Source organism: Puccinia triticina, chromosome 1A, assembly GCF_026914185.1.
Source record: "Puccinia triticina chromosome 1A, complete sequence".
Classification (NCBI taxonomy): Eukaryota; Fungi; Basidiomycota; class Pucciniomycetes; order Pucciniales; family Pucciniaceae; genus Puccinia; species Puccinia triticina.
Window position 1 is genome coordinate 5665190 of NC_070558.1, and position 22868 is coordinate 5688057.

At 44.9% G+C, this 22868-nt stretch overlaps 1 protein-coding gene across 1 annotated transcript; it reads left to right on the forward strand.

Moving 5' to 3' along the window:
• Window positions 1-3403: 3403 nt before the first annotated feature.
• On the forward strand, window positions 3404-4363 carry PtA15_1A642 (uncharacterized protein; the record flags this gene model as incomplete). Its single annotated transcript, XM_053165691.1, has 2 exons — window positions 3404-3734; window positions 4161-4363. 2 exons carry the CDS (start codon window positions 3404-3406, stop codon window positions 4361-4363), a joined length of 534 nt encoding a protein of 177 aa, XP_053016857.1.
• Between the last annotated feature and the right edge of the window lie 18505 nt (window positions 4364-22868).

The window sequence follows — 22868 nt, forward strand, 5'->3', positions numbered from 1 at the left end:
CTGTTTAGTCGAGGAAATTCATGCAAAAAGCTATTAAATTATAGGAACTACTCACTATTTTGAGCAAACCAATCCTCATTGTTGGTCCTCTACTCATATATGAATTCAACCAAGCAGTATAAGAATGAAGATAATTGGGATTGAAAAATGCATAGCTCTTCTTCAACATAATTAGGATTGATCTTTCTTATTAATGGTTTGTTTCCAAGATTGATGTTGGTCTTGGATTCTTGGGGGAGATTATCACTTTTGTATGCTGCCTTACTCAGTCAAATTCAAGCCAAAAGATGATTGGGGACCCTCCGTTGGGGCGCAATTTCACTGCTTGTCTTATGACCATTTAAGGTCCATGTGCGTAGGTGGTGAACTGAAGGCTCAGTCAATAAATGTCAACATTGGAGATCAAAGCTGCACGGCTTTGCAAATTGAAGCACAATTTGATATGGGGCTAGACGCTTCTGGAAATCTGAAAGCTTGGGGGCATGGAGGATCAGTTCATGTGGAAGAAACGGGCTGCCAAGATGTAAGTCGTAGCAGCTGAAAGGTCTAATGGGAATGGCAGTTATGTAACTAATGAGACCCATACAAATATTTCAATAAAAGAGAGAGTCCAAAAGGGCAACCGGAATTTTAGAGCAGCAAGCCTGTGGTTGAGGTTCTGCACTTGATTGCTAGCCACCGAGCCTACTATCTGTACCAAGGCCCAATTCTGAGGCTCGACAGCACTGCAAAAAAAGTCGAGTGCGGCCGTTTCAGGTTTGTACATAGTCCCAATTCTGAGGCTCAAGAGCACTGCAACAAAGGTCGAGTGCGGCCGGCCGCCGTTTCAGGTTTGTAGTGGACGCCTAGCTCTCCGCCCAGTCAATGACTTAATGCTTTGACGCTTTCGTCATACGCCAGCACTAAAGATAAGCAGAAATAGAATGACGGATCTACAATCTGGCCGCTAGCGGCATACATTGGACGGATATGCAAGAACATCAATAAAAATCTAAGATGCCGAGAGCGGTGTGTGAGGTGGAGAATAAGGACCGAGAGCGGTCATAAGGGAAAGGGTGGCCAAAATCATTACCTTCCAAGGTTAATTTCCTCAGGTGAAACCGGGGAGCTTCACATGAGAAACATCTTATCCGGGCTATTGGAAAGAAAAAACACTCGCAAGTGATGGCCGTTAAGCTAAACCGGAGAAAAGAATGTTCCCTGATCTACAGACCCGGAATTGGCTAACAAAGAAATTCAATAAGCAATTGTTTTTTGGTACTGAGATGGTCAGACAACAGAGGCTGTGCATGTGCCAAATTGAGTTGTCTATTTTTGGTGAAGATTGATTCACCTAATCCAGCAACGGAATTAGGCACGTTAATATCCGCATATAGGGGGGAGGGACCAGGTTTAGGTAAAAATGAAATGGAAATGTCCAGTGCATCTTTGAGGACCGGGTTGCGATGAAGAATTGACAAAAGCCAGCGACGGAATTGGCATGTTCCCCATTTGGTGCTTTTGAATGGTAGAGTGGACTCAAAATGGAAGAAAAAGATGTGGTAGCGGATGCGAGAACATATCAGTGCTCAACAAACAGGTATAAATAGCGGGGCTGTTGTCTCATCTTGCGAACTTGCGCCCCCACCCAGCTCCAGAGCTTCAGGCTCACATTGGTACCTGGGAAGAGGGAAATGCTGCAAAAAAAATGCCAGAAAGTGGCAAATCTCTTTTGGAGATGTAAACAGTGGCATATGCAATTTTGAATACCATAATTAGGGGGGTTCACAATTGAATTTTACAAAACTTTTGAGTTAAATTCAAGGCCCTTATGAACAGAGTTATGTTAAAATTTGTCCTAAAGTTTTGTAAATTTCAACCGTGAACCCCCCTATTGCAATGAGGAGGGGCTGCAATTTTTGGGGGATTAATACACAATTTCCCCCAAAGTCATTAATATTGAGCCCTTCACTGAGTGGAAATAAGTGGTGAAGATGCACTGTTTTGAGGTGTGCCAAAATCCAGAAGTAGCAGTTGATGTGAAGAATCCAGAAGCAATGGGCATATGAGGTTGATATGTATGTATAAGAATATCTGGACCAATACATAGGAAAGTTTATCCCAACTAGTGGCACTAGCAAGCTGACAGAACTCTGGCCCATCTTCTCCGCTCACATGCTCTATCTCTTTTCCATCGCCGTAAGTGATGCTCAAAACCCTGTTTTAACTCATCATTTTCCATCACATTTGTGTGATTTATCCATCAATAAGTTTTGATGCTTTTCCATTACTAGTTGTAATGTCTTCTCTTTTCCATTGTCAAGTGGCAATGCCCCTTTTCATGTGTTGAGCTTATAGTTAGCATATGTGTATTTTGTTCTTCCATCTCTTGTGAGATGTTTTGTTTGTTTTAATTGTCTCATAAGCTCCCTTTTGGATATTGCAAGGGGGCTCTCTATTGTAGCTACATGTTCCTGCTTGTCTGATTTGAAATACACCATCAAGTCAGAGCTTTTTATCCCTTGAACCACATCTTCTGCTCCTTGGTCCAATCCAAGCCCCTCTGTGATTGCTCGCCCTCTCCGCCGCATCTCTTTCTCCGGGTGAAATCTCAACACAAGCCAGCAATGTTTTCCTGAGACTTGCCCATCAATCACCAGAATTTTTCCAATGCACATTTTCTGAAACAAAAAATAAACCCCCAGACCCCTGGTGAGTTCTTGCAAGATGAACAGGGGCCAAGTGTTGAGGAGTGGGGGGGGGGGTACAAAAATATCTGTGTTGGTATCCTCAAGACTTTCAGACATATCTAGTCACTAACCCCCGTTCCACAGTAAAATTTCCATACATCTGAGATTAGTATGCTTGCAGCCAAAAAGGCCATTCATACCACTTTTGATGCCTACCATTTTGGGTTTTTGGCCAAGAATTCACAACCCTCATCTAAAGGGGGTTTCCAGGGTCCTGAAGCGACCGCCTCCTCCTTCGGAGGCGGGCGCTTTGCGCCCAGGAGGGACTTAGTTAAGTTCGCTAAAAGTCTCTCCCACCTGAGGCCGAATGCCTCTCCTGGGGGGAATTATGGTTGAGGCGCCTCCGGTACTTAGATAAGTTAGCGCCGGAGGGAGCCTTGAAGGGTATAAAGGTCTTTATCCCTGACTTACACAAGTCCCTCGCTTCGGAGGGCCCTTCGGCGCGCCGGGTCACCCGGCCTCTGAAACGAGAGGATTGTGATAAGCCATGTTTATCCGCACCCATTCCAACCCGTCCTCGCTGTGTGAGGTGGGCGACGAGGACAAGTCGACTGGGTCTCCTGAAATAGGACAACCGTTAAGAACAACGCTCTGCTGTGCGACTGCTCTGCTCGAGTCTCATCAGTTCAAATCCTTGGCCCGGCGATTCGTCGGCTGAAACAGCCCACCGGAGGATGAAACTCTGCACCTTCGCATACATGCTCGTGCTGACACTGGTCCTTTCGGCCTCGTTCGCCACCCAATCACCCGTGCCGTGCGCCGCCTGCAAGCACGAGACCGCCATGCTAATCCCGAACTTACCATCGACAATCCGGGACGCGTGTGGGAAGCCTTTGCCCGGGGGCGGGACGTGTCAAGTGGAGCGACGCAAGAACTTCTACAAGTGCAAAAGGCCCGAGTGCGGGCAATACTCGCGCGGCAACGCCACAAGCAAGGTCGAAGACTGCATCCACCGCCACAAGGAGCACATCCAAGGGCCATTCGAGAACCCCACCGTCCTGTCCAGTCTCCATCGCAAGACCCGCCCTTGAAGCCAGAAGGCTACAGGACTCGGGGATAAGACTAAGGGCTACGGCTGCGGAGCGCTTGAGAACGGAGAATGCAATGCAAATGAAAAGCTAAAACGCTGCTAGAAGCAAAACAATGGAAGGAAACTGGATGACTGAGGAAAAGAGACAAAGAGTGAAAAGATGAGGGTTTATATACCCGAGTCTTTGACTACAAAAACCAAGAACAACATCAGCGCATGAGGCGCGTACAACTAGACCAACTGGTCTGGGCAGAAACTACGGGTGGCTGAAACCAGGGCTATGAGACCTGGCGCACCCTGGCGCCGCAGCCTGGGCCAACTGGTTCAGGAGGTGGCGTCAGGGCTCATGTAGCCTAGGTACGAGTGGCGTCGGCTACACCCTGCGATCATCCGCACTGCAGCCGGGTCCACGGGCCTGAGTGCGCCCACCACAGGCCAGACTGTACCCGCAAGCAACACGGCATCCAAGCGCCCCCGCGAGAGCGGCTCCTCGGCCAAATGCAGCCGGCCCAAGGGTGCCCACACTTCGGCCCACCAAAGCACCCAAGGCGTCCCCAAGGGGGCCCGGACTTCATCTGAACTGGACACCATGCAACACTCATGATATCATTGCAAAACCATCATACCCTTGTATGAGCACAATATGTCTAACAGTATATATGTAGCTCGCCCCCAGGTTGTACATACCCCACAACTGTAATGCTGCATATCAAGATTTGGGGTCCTGCCTTGGGAACCTCATAAGCTGTAAGAATTGAACAACTGAGAGTTTGATTTCTTAACTCGAACAATGTTTATACAAATTGATTAAATCAGGAACAGATGTTGCTTGGCTCTTACCTGAGAGCAGGAGTGATGGCGCTATGGGGAGCAGGAACTCTCTGCAAGAAATGAAACAAGAATACACGAGATGTTTGATGGTAAAGAAAAAGAAAATGGAGAGTATCCAAGAATGGCAGGGCACGGTACGCGGTCGCCATGCTTATATTGCTGATGAGAAAAGATGAAACAATTTGATGATAACAAAGAAAATGTGAGGGAAGCGTTTGCCCAAGTGGGAGCAAGGAAACCGCAGGAGCTATTGGCTTGTCAGTACTGGGCAAGGCTAAGGTGAATGAGTCAAGAGTGCAATGATCTGAAGACAAGAAATTATATGAGAAGAGGCGCAACTATCTTTTCACTGGAGCGGAACGCAGAGCTGCTTTTATACTCTTTGATGAGTGTCTTGTAGAGGAAAATCATATGGTAAGAATTTGACTGGTCTGGTCAAAGCTTCCTACGCCACAAATGGGTCCACGGAATCCATGTCAACATCCTGGTCCTGCCTAGGATGGTTACAATCACCTGTTCAAGCATTGTTGTCTAGAGGACACGGTAACGAGCTGGGTTAGTTTTGATTCCTTGCCATCTTCTGTCAACCAGAAGGATGATTCAGGTATAGCAAGGGTTCAGTTACTCACAAGTGGTTACCAGGGTCTCACCGCAATGAGGCGAACTCTGACAGGCTGCCTTGCTTTCAGCAGCGATGCTGGAAGCAGGAGAGAGTGAGACGTTTCTGGTGAAGTTTGAGAGGGCGCGAAGGATCTTGCTGCAATCGACCGGCTTTGTAAGGAAGTCTGCAATGTTTTCTTGTGAAGCAACTTACTTGAGGCGAATGACGTTTGTCATGATCATTTCTCGGACAAAATGAAGACAAAGATCCATATGCTTCGTGCAGAAACCATTCTGACTGGTTTGACTGAGAGCAAGATCAATTGCTCCTCTTTTGTTGACCAGGATAGGGTTGCTTCTTTGGCTTGAGAGGGAAGAACCTCATTGACAAGGTTTCTGAACCAGGTGATTTCCTTGCACGCGTCAGACAGAGATTTATACTTGGCTTCAGTTGATGAGAGGGAGACTGTGGGTTGTTTGCACAACTTTCATGAGATCAAGTGTTGATTTCAAGTGACCATGTAGCCAGTGTGCAACCGTCGAGTGTCTGGAAAATTGGCCCAGTCTGCATCAATGGATACGAGTAACACCAGGAAAAAACAATGATCAATTGCCTACAAGTGACATGAAATATTAAAAAGGCCCCTTTGTACTTTGCTGTGTCACCTGCAGACAAGTGATCATTGTTTTTTCCTGGTGTAAAGCTGAAGGTTGATTCTTGAGGAATGAGAGTCCAATGTGCCGGGTGCCTGAAAGATAACGAAAGACCTGCATGGCGGATTTGTAATGGGACAAGCCGGGTGACTCAAGGTACTGGGAAAGTTTGCTGACAGCGTAGGAAATGTCAGGTCGCATTAGAATGCTGAGGTAGTTGAGTGATCCTATGATTGCTCTGTAGTTGACACCAAGTGTTTTGAGTTTTTCAATGTCAGTTTGACTGGCCTTTCCAAGATGAGTTTTTGTATCAAGGGGGCACAAAGATGGAGGCAATGCGGATGCGTCAAACTCAATTAGTTTCCATTCTGAGAGAATTATGAAAACTGAAGTATTTATTTTCATAAGTAAATTGTAACAATAATAAAAAATACAATGTATAAATTATGATGAAAATAATTTATACCTGAAGGCAGACAAAATCTGCTTGTCGATAATCTTGCTAAGACCGGAATGAGTAGTGACTAAGACAATAATATCTAGTATGAGAACTAGATTAATAATCTGTAGTAAAAACAGTTAAGAGTATCAGCATTGATAGTCAACGGTCTTTTTCTTTTTTTTTTAGATCGATCTTGTATATAAAGAAAGAACTTTACTTTACAATAGATAGCTTAACGTGCTATAATCAGAAAAGGTTTTTTATCTTTTGTTCGATGGAACAATACCGGAACTTGGTAGGCTTATTTGATTGATAAGAGTTGAACTGCTAAGTCAAGAAATGATTTAGTTTCTTGCTTATCTTAAGAACAATCGAATAAAAAGTACTTACGATGAGATCAATAAGTCTTTGTTTTCTTTTTGATTGCTCGGTTCTTGATTGAAGTCGTAAGATCCGTTTTTTAAGAAAGATGAAAAAAGCGTTAGCCTTTTTCAATCAGTCTGAAGTGTTTGATCTGAGTTTGCAACTGACTTTGAGCTTAGTGATCGCGAATCACTATGGTTTGAGTTGATGACGTGTTCTACGTCATTGCGTTGCACAACAGCGCAAGGCTTCTTGTGATCTGGTTTGTGCAGTTTACCTGTCACAGTTTCAACACAATGAATATGAATATTCAATGTGCGCTTTCTAGTGAGTGTACTCAAGTACTACTCACCAATGGTACTCCTCTTAAGAGAGGGACTAGGATTCCAACACATTCAACATATTGAGATTGATTGAGGACGATGCCGTTGGGAACTCGGTCAAGCTTCATACCAAGGAGAAAGGTGGCGTCTCCTAGATACTTGATTTGGAACTTGTTGGCCATCTGCTTTCAGAAGACTTCTGGGTTTTTGCTGACGATGACGAGATTTTCAACATGCGCAAAAATCCATGTTGGAGGTTCAGTCAATTTCCAGAAGACACAGGGGTCGGCGACGGAGATCAAAAAGCCGATGCAAACGAGGAAAGCGCTGAGTCTGTTGTACCAGGAAAGGGAGGCCTGTTTGAGGCCGTAAATGGCTTTCCGTAGTTCGAGTATGATGTTTTGATTGGGTTTGTATGCAGGAGGTGGTAACATGGAGACTTGTTCTTTGAGATCACACGTTAAAAAGACGAATTTAACGTCTAACTGATGAATAAGGAGATTGTTGACTACTGCAAAGGAGAGGAGCATTTGAAGGGACAAGGGCTTGCCGGTTGGCGCATATTTGAGATCAAAGTTGAGTCCGTATGTCTGCCAAAAACTCTGAGCGCAGATTCAAGCCTTGTACTCGATGACTTGATTGTCTGCTCCAAGCTTCTTTTGGTAAGCCCATGTCGATGGAATTGCATGCATAGCAGGCTGCCTTGCCCTCTCAATCAAGACATTATGAGATTTCATGTTCTCAACCTCTTTTGCTTCCGCGGCTCTCCAAGAAGCACTATCAGTGCTGTTGATGGCTTGATGGTGATTTAAAGGTTCAACTTCTTCCGTGTTAAAGGCAGACAGGATTTGTTGAGGGAAGTTTCAAATGTTGGCTGCATTGATGTCGCTGTCAATTAGGGTTGGATGTCTGGGTCCTATGACTTTGTAAAGAACCCTAATATTTTTATTGATAAGAAACAAAAGCCAGATCTAATGACAACAAGAGTTTAGAATAGATGAAGAGAAGAGTGACAACAAGTAGGATGTAGAAGAGAGATTGTACCCAATGATGAGGATTAAGATGCAGCAGACAGCTAGACAATAGAGACAAAGGACAGGACACGGAAGTAGGAGTGGACTGATAATAAACAGGAACACGGGTTAGCAAGTGATTGATATGAAAAGGAAGGAAAAGGAGATCACCAAAATTGTCAGCCTTAGAGCCAGCGCAGCTGGCCTAAAGTCTGCCTTTTATCTCCATTTTATACCTAAATGTGTTTATATCTTTTTATCCTTAAGACATAAGGTTGTTTTGACTTCAGATTCTGATTTCTCATGCAATTTTGACCCTAGTGTTCACTGATCACTTTCCAATATCTCTACTCCTTCATAGAGTTTGTGGTTTGTGACATGCATGCGCAGCAGCGCCTTGTAGTCGTGCCTGAGCGCTCCAAACCACATGTACATGTGTGATTATGTCATCGAACTTTGAAAATTTTCGAAGTCAGGATCCCCCATGCAGCTGGAGGATCCACAGACTTCAGCACACCAGAACCACACCCCAGATAACCCAGGATCACCACCAAAGAGAACACCACGCTCCCAGTATACCTACCGTCACAGGCGCCCAGGATATTGACAGTAAGTAAACTCTTCCACTGAACCTTGCTTATCCAGAGTGAAACTCTGTTGCTCTTGACTTTTTCTTCTTTTCTCCAACTCTTTCAATCTTAAAAGATCAAAAGGTTATCTCTGGTTAAGACCTATAAAACCAGAGCAGAGTAGTAACCCTACTTCTGAATCCCACCAACGTTTCCTTGTTGTGAGTGGAGGCTGTTGCACTCTTTTTGGCCTGGCACAGCTGGCATCCAACTTTTCCAGGTTGAGAATAGCCCAGATCAAATTATAAAGACTTAAAGTCTAGGCCTGATTTTCTCTTTTCTCTCTCTTTCTCTTCCTCTCTCTCAGTTTGTATTTCTTTATCCCAAGAAATCCAAACTATTTCCCCCCTCTTTTCTTGTGTCCTGCTGTCACATAAGAGGCACAGGCTCACAAAAATCCAGTCAATGTTTTCTTCTCACCAAGTTGGAGCTAGGACAAGACGTCCAAGAGAAGAAAGATTGGTTTTGAGTTACCAATGAGAGAGTCGACAATGTCAAAGAAGACAGGAGTCTTAAGGCAATGAGTATTGCTGAGAGAGAGTCAAGGATGTTTTTTAGGAAGGGGAACGGAAAGGGGAAAGTGAGTTTTGTTGACGGGTTGAGAGAGAAAGGCTGACTGAGTCCGCCAGATGAAGTGACTACCGGTTGAGCTTTTTGATTTGAATCATCTAGGTTTGAGTTGATGATAATTTGCGTTTGGGCAGTACACAGCTTGAGATTTCACGGAGTGTTACATGTAAGTGTCAGGGATTTGACATCGAGTTTCAACACTTTGATCCTTCTAAGAGAAGGCACGTCTTGCGGGTCAGCAGGGCCGGGATTTTGTGAGTCTTCTTTTTCCTCTTCATCTAGGTCCATTGGCTGCTGCTCCTGAGGTTGGGCTGCATGTTCATGAGTTACCAAATCTGCGCCGTTGTCAGCGCACGGAAGGATTTCATCATCCAGGATGGTTGGAAAAGGTGAGTTCAAAAAAGAGTCATAGCTAGGATTTAGCGCCGTGAGTGAAGGAAAAACGGATTCATCAAAGAGCGCATGACGTGTCTCAATGATTTTCTTGTCGTCAAGTCAAATGAGTCTGTAAGAGGAGTAGTCATTGGAGTATCCGACTAGTATTCCCTCCCACGCAATTGGATTGAACTTGCCACCCCGGAGATTCTTTGGCTTGACCATCCAAGCTTTGCATCCAAAGGGCCTGAAGAAGGAGAAGTTTGGTATTTTCTTGAACATCTACTCAACTGGTGAGATCTTGGTTTTACTGAGGGAAGCAAGGCGTTGGTTTTCAACATTGTGGTCTTGACAGCCTCCCCCCCACCATTCCTTTGCCAGGTTGGATTGAACCATTGCGCATCCGGTCATATTGATGATTGTACAATTCGCCCTTTCTGCAACTCTGTTGTGCTGAGGAGTGTAGGGTGGAGCCACATTCTTTGAGGTATGTGGAGAGCTTTCTGTTACAGAATTCCCCACCACCGTCAGTGATCAACTTCTTGAGGGGGTGGCCGGTTTGTTTTTCAAAGAAAACCTGAAAGTCAATGATTGCCTCAGCAGCTTGTCATTTCTCTTTGAGAAGAGTTACACTGATGAAGCCCGTGTGTTGTTTGGCCAAAGTGAGAAAATACTTGGCTCCCGCATTTTTCGAGGGGGTGATTGGTCCAACCAGGTCGGTGTGAAAAACTTCAAGTGGGTTGTTGGTCTTGTCAAAGTGGCTCTTGAAGGGAAGTTTGGAGATCTTTCCTTTCATGCAGGTGTTGCAAGTTACTGTGCTTTCTAGCTTGACACCAGGAAGCACATTTTTGATACGAGCAATACTTGCGTGACTGAGGCGATTGTGCCACATTTCAAAAGGAGTTGTCTTTCCAGAATGGGAGCAAGTAGCCAAGGTCGTGACAAGGGTTGAGACAGGACCAATGGGATGTGTGAACTCAAGCACATTGTTGACGCGTCTGCACATGAACAGTATCAAACCATTAATAGTGACTTCGTGAGCGGATCCTATTTGCTTGATTGATGCAGTGTCCTTTATGAGCTTCACCATGGAGATGAGGTTTCTTGACAGTCCTGGAACAATGAGCAAATCAGGTAGCAAAAGAGTTTTTCCAGTTGCTTGATAAATGGTGGCCGTTCCTTGTCTGACTGTGATCAACTCAGCGGTTCCTTTGCCGGTACTGATGGGAATTTGACACGTTTTGACGTCGGAGAGAAAGTCGAGGTTGTTGAACATGTGGTGTGATGCACCAGAGTCAAGTACGGGAAAAAGCTTCTGCGCGTTTGTTGCTAGACTGAAAGTGGTGCAGTTGGCAAAGGCTCACCTTTCATAAGTTGAGGTGGAGGGCTGAGCGGGTGTTGTGTTGTTTGCGGTAGCTTTGAGTTTTTGTATAGGCCTCCATCAATTCAACGTTTGAGATGAGCGGATCAGTGATTCCCTTCCTTTGTTCCGTGATTTTAGCTATGATGGTTCCACATATGGTTTTTTCCAGGAGATCAAAGGTGATCACATCAAATTGGGCTAGACAAGATTCAACCTGCTACATGAAGATGGTCAGGTCCCCTTCGTAGCAAAGATAATTCCATCTGGCTATTGCTCGCTGGTTGTTGTGAGTAGTTCCTTGTCCAAACATTCGCTTGATTTTGGTCCAGAGCTCATAGCCGTTAGTGTTGGCAGTGCCTCTGATGATTACATTGTAGATTCTGTCGCACAGCTTTTTTCCAATTATGTAGGCCAATTTGCGGAGCTGTTCTCTGATGCGGACCGTGGGGTCAGGACCGGGATTGTTTGCCAAGACAGTATCAAGTTTCTTGTGTGCAAGGTAGCCTTCCTTCTGTTTGATCCAAAGGGGGTAGTTGCTGGTTCCAAGGAGTATTGGAAGTTTGTGAAGCTCGTCCTTGGTGCTGGTAGACACCATTTATTCATTCCTGCTCTGTCAGTTGATGGTAAGAGGTTGATCCGTTTGAGCTATGTTGAGACTGTAAATTTGTAAGAATTGAACAACTGAGAGTTTGATTTCTTAACTAGAACAATGTTTATACAAATTGATTAAATCAGGAACAGATGTTGCTTGGCTCTTACCTGAGAGCAGGAGTGATGGCGCTGTGGGGAGCAGGAACTCTCTGCGAGAAATGAAACAAGAACACGCGAGATGTTTGATGGTAAAGAAAAAGAAAATGGAAAGTATCCGAGAATGGCAGGGCACGGTACGCGGTCGCCATGCTTATGCTGATGAGAAAAGATGAAACAATTTGATGATAACAAAGAAAATGTGAGGGAAGCGTTTGCCCAAGTGGGAGCAAGGAAACCGCAGGAGCTATTGGCTTGTCTGTACTGGGCAAGGCTAAGGTGAATGAGTCAAGAGTGCAATGATCTGAAGACAAGAAAGTATATGAGAAGAGGCGCAACTATCATTTCACTGGAGCGGAACGCAGAGCTGCTTTTATATTCTTTGATGAGTGTCTTGTAGAGGAAAATCTTATGGTAAGAATTTGACTGGTCTGGTCAAAGCTTCCTACGCCACAAATGGGTCCGCAGAATCCATGTCAACATCCTGGTCCTGCCTAGGATGGTTACAATCACCTGTTCAAGCATTGTTGTCTAGAGGACACGGTAACGAACTGGGTTAGTTTTGATTCCTTGCCATCTTCTGTCAACCAGAAGGCTGATTCAGGTATAGCAAAGGTTCAGTTACTTACAAGTGGTTACCAGGGTCTCACCGCAATGAGGCAAACTCTGACATAAGCCACAGATCACAGACAGCTGTTCAGATTTTTCTCTGTTATATTGTTTACTTAAGCCCTGTTTTTTGCACCATAATTAGAGATGGCTCATTTGCACCTGGGTACTTGCAACCTTTTTTGCCCCAATTGAGACACCCACGCCGGCGCCCACACCAGTGGAGCAGGTATCAGCGGTACCCAGGTGGGTATTAGCGGGTACATACTTGCCTGTTAAAGCTCACCTGGGCAACATTCTGGTTGCCAAAGTCTGGCCACAGTGGTTGAGCCTGGCCTCTTTGACTAGGAAGGACCCCTGCCGGTCAAGGGGGTTGCATAGCTTTGGCAACCAGAAAAAAACCTTCCAGCTGCTGAATTTTTGCTGAGTTTAGATAACTTATTTGACTGGAAGGAAGGCGGCAGCTGGCTCCTTATCTGCCATCATGGAACAGATTAAAGTATAATAGGATACACCAGGGAGGAATGAACCATAATTTCTCTCTAGAAGTCTGCCAGATATGAACTGTACCTAGGGATGATAATCGGGCTGCTCCGCCAATGAGCCCCCCAAACCCGGCCGGGTTGGGCCCCGGCTTGGGCTGGCATTTTGGGGATTTTTCCAAAGTTGGCCCTGCCCAACAGACCCGCGCCATTAGTCGGGCCGGGGCGGGTAGCCCACCGGGCGCCCGTCGGGCCGCCCCTGTATCACCCAGGGGAACTCCAGAGAAGATATGTGATCAGGAGTTGGCGAGTTGCCAAGGTGTTTGACCTGTACAACCACCGACATCAACCTTTTTGGCGGCCACCCTCAACTCTCAACGAAATGACAGAGTCTACCAGCAAGGAAATCAACATACGGGTGACAGCCGGACAAAATTTGCGAGCCAAAAAACCAAAGATATTGATATCCCCTGATATGCACTCAAGACTGGATTAAGGCGGCCAAGCGGGTGGCCATGTAGGGAAATTTGGTTTTTTTCCCTCCTTTTTGATTATTTATCTATTTTTCTATTGTTATTGCATTGCCTATATAAGAGATGGTTGATTCCCCAATTCCTGGAATCCACATCCGCTGGCGGATGCTTCCTTGTGTGAGCAGATATCCGCGCTATCCGCTCAGAAAGCGGGTTCGGAGTTGTGCAGCTGAGGCTCACATAGACCCTAGGGGTGGCGCCTGTCCTGTCCTTTTGCACACAAACGGACAGGAAAAAACACAAAACATCGGCTCCGTGCTTTCCATTTGCACGCAAACAGGCAGGACAGCCCCAACACCTCTGTCCTGTCTGTTTGCGTGCAAACAGACAGGTTGCCCCTCCCTAGGAACACATTATAACATAGTAAAAGGCAAAACTAATGTTAAAAAAAAAACTATTTTCTTTTTTTGCTGGGGCCCGACGGCGGCCTGAGTCATGTACGGGTTTGGGTTGGGCTGGCATTTGAGAGGAACTGGCCCGGCCCGACCCATCCACTAACTTCCTGGGCTGAGCCGGGCCGGCCCATGGGAGGCCCAAGCCCGCCCAATTATCATCCCTAACTGTACCTCATTGAATTGTGGATTGGCTGTGTGTTCATACTCAACTCATACCAATCTTATCTGTATCAAATCTTGTTGGATTTGGTGATTTAAACTGGAATAATGGCTTTTTTTACTCAATGGCAAGTACACACACGGATTCTCCACTGACCTGTGTGTACCAGCCATAAATTTGAGACACCCTTGACTTGTTTACTGGGCTTAATAGCCATCAATTGAAGAAGCCCTCCATATTACTACTGGTTTAGATGGCCATCAAGTGGAGCAATTCACCACTCAATAGGGGGTATCAAATATGACAAAATCCACCATTATGTAATTGAAGGGTTTGAAAAAACCTGCCATTTTTAAAACATGCTGGTCCTCCTTCCACTCCATATTGGGAACCACTGGTGAGAAATTTAATTTTTGGCTAATTGACTGGTTTATAATTGTGGATTTTTCATATTTGATACCCCCTAATGATCCTGTGTATTAGCCATGACAGTAGAAACATTTATAATTTTGCCCATAGAAAATGGAAGTCAACATGAAAAAAATAAGGGGGTTACTAAACGTACCCAGGCATTTCCGCGTTCATACCCGGTTTTTGTGGACCCCCTTTTCCGCATTCATACCCCCTTTTCTTGACTCATTTCTATGTGACATAGATGATATCAAAAATCATGAAAATAATTATCATCCATTCAGAATTGAAGAAAAAACAACTGTTATTTAATTAATTACTAGAATTCAAGGCGGCTACGCCGCCACACTTTCAGGGGTCCAACCTTTACAGGTCCCCCTGACTCTTTTAGGAGTACAAATCACAACCCCAAAGATACGATCTCCACATCTTGGAGTTGCATTATTTTGTAGATCTCCACTTCAAACTGTCCCCAATCATAATTGACACTCAGACTGAAGCATAAAATTTAGTTGTTCTCAGCTTCTGCTTAACTGCCCATCATCTCAATTAACAAGTGGACCATGAAATTCACAATTTCTGTGCTATCAATCAATACCATGCCCTTAGCTAATTGGATTATTGGTGGCAGGATAATACAAATGATCCTTGTGGATGTTCCATATGAGGGAAAAACATTGTTCAAACAACTCTTGTGAATGCTATGGTTTTGGGTTTGCTTGATCTCCATCTGGGGCTCATGCTTAAGCACCTAATTAGCCCAGCAGAGACTTGTGCCTCTTTGCCTTGTCTGTTTTGTGGTGCAGGATGAGGATTTGTGGTGTGCTTGCCTTTCTGAAGATTCTTTCAGATGGAGATGGAACAAGAAATGTCAAGATGAGGGACAAATGTGTGATAAGATGTTTTTTTTTCTTGAAAGGGAGCATGCGTAAAGCTTTGGTTAGTCTGGACATTGTGCTCGGCGTGGCTGTCGGGAGCGCGTTCATGTCCCTGCTGGACAAAGAGGAAGGAAAAACCGGGGAGGTCGCGGCAGCGGAGGGAAATAATAAGTTGGAGGTGGGCCGTCCATCCCGTTTGGAGGTCGATGAGGACTTGTCTGAGCGCAATGAGAGCTCCGCCCAATACTCTGACCTATCGTCTCTTGAGCTCCCTTTTTCATTGAGACGGGGTGTCTGGGTCAGGCGATGGCCGGCTGCTTGGCTTGGCGAGTCCAACCACGGCTTTGTGGGGGTCATGAGATTCCGCAGGTAGATGTATTTCCAAGGCTGTCTGATCGTCGACGAGCCTGCAAGGCTGAAACGCTGCGCTGCGCTACAAAAAAGCGGTCTTTTAGCGCAGCGCAGCGGGGAACCGCTGCGCGGTCAGCCCAAAAAGCGGTAGCGCAGCGCCAGCCCCGCTGCGCTACCGCTGCAAATAGCGGGGCCCCGCTTTTTCCCCGACCCAAAAAGCGGTAGCGCAGCGGGCGGGGCCGCTCCTTTCAGCGCTGCGCAGCGGCCACCAAAAAAGCTGCGCTTTGCGCTGCGCTGCGCTTTTTTGGCTGGCAGCGGGGGAGCGCTACGCGGCCAGCTCAAAAAGCGGTAGCGCAGCGATGGTTCCGCTGCGCTACCGCTGAAAGTAGCGGGTCTCCGCTTCTTTCCAGACCCAAAAAGCGGTAGCGCAGCGGGCAGGGCCGCTACTTTCAGCGCAGCGCAGCGGCCACCAAAGCCGCTGCGCTTCACGCTGCGCTGCGCTTTTTGAAGCGCAGCAATTTCACCCTTGGACGAGGTTCAGAGCTTGTCGACGTGGATCGGCGGCTTCAGGGGTGAGTGGCGTACATACAAACAAGGAATTGCTGTATGTAACTATGCAGCCATCGCCTGGCAACCTTCACGCTTGTGGCTTTCTGGCCAAGCCATCCTTGGCCAAGGCAACGATGAAGTGCTCTGAAATCATGACCTCTTGATATACTAGAGGCCAATGCGGCTTCGCCGCTGCAAATCTTATTTTTACATTAATATGTTTAACACCCCGTCTAGCCAGACTTCACAGCTCACACTGTGAGCCTGGCCCATCCATCCCTCAATTCTCCCAAACTGACTTCCCATTCTCCCTTGAGACAACTCCTCTGGGTTTCCTTCTCACAGGAAGACCACCCCTGCATCCATCCACCACCATCAAGTCCGATAAAAGTTGAGATTTACTTTGTTGGCCTCTGCATGTCTTTTAATATTTTCAGGTAAGTCTCTGTCAACTTCCTACTATCATGAACTCTCTGATCTAGGAGTACTTGTGACAATTCCATGCATCATATAAGGGCTTATGAGTACCAAATTATGTGTTGCTAGCTTAGTTTCCCTGAGGTGCTGAAATTTGTCTATTGCTACTTCACATACAGTTTGGCTGGTTTTGCATGAAATTCATGCTTGATCCCAAGTGCCATTATCATGAGTAATTTGTGTTAAATTAAACAAAACACATAGTTATTCAACCACCAACAAAGCTGATATTTTTATGATTGACAAGCTGTTGGTTTTTATTCATTTCTATTTCTTATTTTGGTTATGGCTATGTGCTAGCTATTGATGTGCACAAATTATATAAGACAAGGAAAAGAAACAATGACATAAAACTTGAAAATCTATTCAGTCAGAATTTTTTCTTTGACCTACTTTCAATCAAAAACCACTCTGACCTTAAGAAATATCTTGTTAGACCAACCAGGCATTCAAATATGGACTCCAAACTTGGTAATCAATATTTGACTCTTAGACACAGGATAAAAGGGTAAGTGACAGGAGACATACCATCTGAAGTTCAGGTGTTGAAATCACACAGTTGAGAATTCCTTTAAATGTCAACCATTTTTGCAGATTTTCTTCACATCTTATATTGTGCACAGTTTATTTCAGCTCAAAACATGGCAAGATACATCATAAAATGAAGTTTGAGAAGAATGTAATCTGTCAACAGGGCTGGGGAAGATCACCAGGTTTTAAAATCTTGGTTTTAGGTAGGCTGTATTAAAAAATAGAATCACCAAGTCTTTTTTACCCCAGTGATTGACTGGTGGTTCTACAACAGCATCTACACCAAACAGTACATGTCTACGCTCGCGTTGAATCCGCTCGGCTATCAGAACTTGGCTGTCAGTTGGGTCAAAGGGTTCGGGAGCTTGAGCTTCTCTCTGGACCATCTTTCTGCTGGGGATAATGGTCTGTTGCCGCTAGATCTATTTCTATTCCTGTTTTGTTTTCTTACTTTATTTTTCCTTGGTCAGCTCATTTCCTCAATACGGCAAGTCTCAAGCATAACAATGACCGGGTAGTGCTTCAGGCGGTTGAATTCTGGTCCACTGTGTGTGATGAAGAAATCAAACTTTAAATCAAAGCTGAAGAAGGTCTTGAATACTCAGAGCCGACGGAAAGAGAGTGCCAGCACTTTGCCAAGGTTGCTCTTCCGGAAATTCTTCCAATCTTGCTCACCCTCCTTACCCGACAGAATGACGATGCAGACGATGACAAATGGAACGTTAGCATGGCGACCGGAATCACCATGAATGTTTGCTCAGCACTTGCGTGCAAGTGCCTTCACCCCTCTCTTTAGGAACCCTCTAAGATCTCTTGCAGGAATTGACCCCAAGTGACATGTAATTTTGTGGTGAATTTTTTCTGAAGTTATGCTGAATGTTTCTGAAGTCATTTTGGAAAGGGTTTGATATCATATTGATACCAACATCAACTTGACTGTATAAATTACTGTAACTCTTGCAAAACACATGTACAACCACACTGCAAAGAAACATCAATTTCTTGGCAGAAACAACAGTTTCTTCCTTCACAATATGTTGTGATTAATTGGGAGTTACTGGCGCGCAGCAGAAGGGGCTAAGGTCCATGCTAGGCGCCCCCCTCCACTCAACAGCTAGGTGGACTCTCATACGAACCCTGAGACCGGACACCTAGCCGAACTACAAACCACGATACGCGCACGTACGACGAGGCGGAGTTACGCGATATGGCCCGGGACCGAGGACCGCAGACGAACCCACATGCGGACTAGAGGACCGACCGCAGAGACGCCCAAGGGCGCTCCAGGGCAGACGAGTGAGTACTTAAGCCACTGGTACGACCAGCGGCTTCCGACCCACCAGTCTCCCCCAGTCCTTCGTTCCCGTCTCAGAGCGCGTATCGCTCATCGCCGTTCCCCTTTCTTTCGACCTCCCACCCTCCCTTCAAGTAAGAGGGGAAGGGGACTAGGCCCCCTTTGTCCTTAAAGAAGAAGGGGGCCTCCATCTTAGGAGGGCCGGTGGGGCTTACATTAGGCCCTCCTCAAAGAAGCCTCCGGCTAAGCGCTCAAAGCTGTCTCGCGGAGGACTGGCCACTCGCCGCCTGACGCGCAATGTGCGCGCAGACGCGCTGGGCAGAAAGCTATGGGAACCCCACGCTTTTGCCCAGCCTCGAGGGGCCGCCTCACGCAGTCGACCCACACATTGGGCGACCTGGAGCTACACACGGCAATGTGACGCTCGGGTCGCCCTAGGAGGACAAGCGTAGGGAACCCCCCACGACTTGTCACTCCGAAGAATGTACAGCTAGGCGCCGTTCTCATGGATCATGGTTTTATACCAGGGGAGATTTCTCAGCTGAAGACTTGCATTCAATTCACGTCATTCAATACTTTTTTTAACCTTAACTTTCTGCCAGAAACCCATCAACAAGTTACACTCAATTCCCACTCAACTAACTTGTTATCAATTCATGCTGAATGAATGTTGAATCAATGCTGAATTTAGCTGAAGGAAAGTTTGAAATGGGTTCAAGCCAGCTTGAGATTGAATGCCAAGGCTCACCTGAGGACAGAAGAAGCTTTTCCATGAGAAGATCTTGTCAAATTGAATGCCCAAATGTTCAATGAAAATCCCTCAACTTCTTGGGAAAGATTGAGATTCACCCTTCTGAGGTTGAAAAAACGCCCAAGGTAAAACCTTGGAGCTTACAGAGATTCATTTCATAAGAAATAAACGGAGCATGTAGATCAACTTGATATATCAGCCTGGAAAAGAGGATTCTGATAAAAAACTCTTCTGCACAATTTCCAATGGATCTGCTGTCTAAAATGCATTTTATTCTGAACACAAAGATTTGGTATTAAATTTGAAACACTCGGATGTAATAAAATTTAAATAATTAACAGTGGAGTTTTGGTGTTTTTTCTCAAAAATGAAATTCCACTCTAACAGTTCTTTTAGATCAAGTTTTCATTAATCTTCATGCCAGTTTTCCGGTATGCAATTCCCAATTTGGGTCTGCTTGATATGATGAGTGGATAATCTTGGGTATCAATTTCAATCCCCAAGGTGATTCTTACTTAAATTTCTATTTCTCTATGGGCTTATTTTCTATCAAATCATCATATTCCAGATTTGTTACCTTTGATTGTTTCATGTTAAGTAGTTTTCAAAATATTTGCCATTAATTGCATGTGTATCATTTTCCATGTCAGTTGTCCCACCTGCTAGACTGGGTCCGCTGGACATGTTGAGTAAATGGACTGCAAGCAATCAGCTCTGCAAGAATTCCAAGATCCTCTGGAGTTTTCTTTGGCCAAAATTGAAACCTGGAGAAATTTATTATGTGAAGGAGCCTACCCAAAACAAGAGCAAAGATTAAAAGTTTTCTCAGAAGCTTGGTAGCAAGAACAAATGAAAAAGAAGAAAGCGGAAAGCTTACCATCAGGTTGCAACTAGCAGACATGCTTTATTACCCAAGGGAATTCAAGAAGAATTAAATATCACCTTGGTTGACAGGGTATCCCCATGATATTTTTTGGTTGCAAGGTGGATCTCTGATTCTTCAAGGTTAGCTGTTACATGAACAGATTACAGCATAAAAGTAACAAGGCTTAGTTCCCATTAGGCAAAACTTATCAAGGATGAAAATAAGGTGACTGAGAAATTGGCACAAAATCCATGAAAAAAACAAGCTGTGATTAATTGTCAAAAAACAACCTGCCAGAAGTGATCAAGTTCACCATTTTCAGAATTTCAAGGATGGAATCAACATAAAGCATGATGTGCCTCCGGAAAACTATAAGAAGAAGAACCATATTTAAGCCTCAAGTCATCATGCTCACTTGGGTTTAAGGAAAGAATTAGTCCAAGACTCAAAAATCCAGTTGTGATTGATTTATATGTTGATTAGATTCAGAAGAGAGTTGACATGCAATGTGATTTCAAATTTTCCTTGTGCTTTACTAATTAAGTGTGTCTGGCGGAATGTTTTCTTTGAATGGTGATGATTTTCAAAGAGAGTTTAATTTTTTTTTCTGGCTGGTAGTGACTGAGCCTGTGTTCAAATTGAAGTAGATCATTTGAAAATTTCATAATTAAGCTAGGAGGAGTGGTTCTTTGAGAATGATGTAGAATTTGTAAATGCATGTATTGCCAAGCCCTAATTCAGCCCATTTAAAATTATCAGGGATGTGAGATTTCTCTTCTAATTTATTGGCAGAAATAGGCCTTGGATATGAGGCGGAGGAGTGGCTCTACCATTGGCTGGTTGATTCTTGACATGGCAACGTATAAAATTTGAAACTTTGGAAGTGTGCGGCGTAGCCACCTTGGAATCTAGTTGCAAATTATTTTTGTGTGCCGTATTACCGTAAATGGCTCCCTGAAGCAAATATTTCAAATTTTCTTTTTTTTTGGTGGGAATCTAAGGGCAAGTCATGTACAAGTGAATTGAGGCATGTTCAATCACCCTGAATTCTAACTTCCACTGCACATGGATCTTTCAGAAACAAAAAGTGGATTGATTAAATTCAGAAATGAGGATTCACGATTTCCAAGATACTTGAGGCGTAAATTCTGAATCCTTAAGTTGTTGTGTAGCAAATTAGATGCAAAGTTTACAGAAAACTGTCTTTCCAAGAGGATCATATGTTTCTTCACATTTTTTATGGTTTAATGCACCATTTTAGTCTCCTGGATTCAAGAAAGCTCTGTAAATAAAAAAAAATAACATTTCTGACTCACAATCAACATTGATCCAAATATTTGATTCTAACATCCTGTTGATTGGTCTGGAGTTTGGGAATTGCTGTCTTCCCAAGTTGTGTTACTATTTCTTTCCTCTTTGGACTCCTTTCTATTTTAAAAATAGAATGAATTAATTCCTTTTTGAATTAAATTTTTGGCTTCTTTTAGTCTTGAAGCTTTCTGACTCGAATTGATGCAGTCACACAAACGTACGCCCGTACCTTTGTGTGACAACATGGATGAGCAGGTCAATTGACCAGTGGGCAAGATTGGAGCCACTGGCCTTCACGCTAGGAAGGCATTAAACCTACCGGTCAAAGAGGCATACATACCTCTTTGACCGGAGGGTTTCCCTTCAGCCAACGAGGTATACATACCCCGTCGACTGGGGGTGTGATGAGCTAAACTCAGACTGATGGAAGTGGGCACGAGGCGATGGTGAGTGACGATGAGTGTGAAAGGATGATAATCATTGAGCACATGAAGAGAAGAAGAAAAAGGACAAAAGAAAAGAAAAGAAAGAAACAAAGAAAGGACTCTACCTGATGGAAGCGGGCACGAGGCGATGGTGAGTGACGATGAGTGTGAAAGGATGAGGGAGAAGTCCTTCCACGCCCGCTGCATCAGGTAGACTAACTACAATGTGTGAAATGTGAGTGACATGGAGACAACATGTATGAAGCAGAAAAAGAGAAGGAAATGTAGACAACATTGACTAGCTCAACAGGGTGTTTCCCTCCGGTTGAAGCGGTATGTATACCTCTTTGGCTGGAGGGTTTTCCTTATAGTCGACGACATATACATACCCCGTTCAACCAGAAGGAAGACCCTCTGGTTGAAGAGGCATACATACCTCTTCAACCAGATTCCAGAAGGAAACACCTCTGGTCGACAGGGTAGGTATACCCCGTTGACTGGAGGGAAAACCCTCTGCTCAAAGAGGATACAATATACCCCATTGACCGGACAGAAACACCTCTGGTTGACAGGGTATACACCTTGTCGACTGGAGTTGTTTCCCTTCAGTCAACAAGTTACATACCCTTGACCGGAGGTCTTTAATACCTGTTCGATTGGGGGGTGTTTCCCTCCAGTCGACGAGGTATACATAGCCCGTCGACTGGACATTTTTCCCCCCGATCAAAGAGGCGTACATACCTCTTTGACCAGGGGGTTTTCCTTTCAGTCAACGAGGTATATACTTCCCGTCAACTGGAGGTGTTTTCCTCCGGTTCAAGATGTTAATGTACCTCTTCAACCGGTGGATTTTCCCTCCAGTCAACAAGGACATACACATACCCCGTTGATGGTCAACCGGTAAACAGAGGTGATCCTTCTAGTTGAAGAGGTAGACATACCTCTTCAATCAGAGGGATTTCTCTCAAATCAACAAGGTATAAATACCCTGTGGACTGGAAGTGTTTTCCTCCATTAGAAAAGGTAGTATACCTCTTCAATTCAAGGGTTTGCCCTCCAGTCGACGGGGTATAAATACCCCTTTGAATGGAGGTGTTTCATTCCGGTTGAATAGATGTGCATGCCTCTTCAACCAGAGGTTTTTCCCAGCCGTCCAAGGGACATGCATACATCCCTT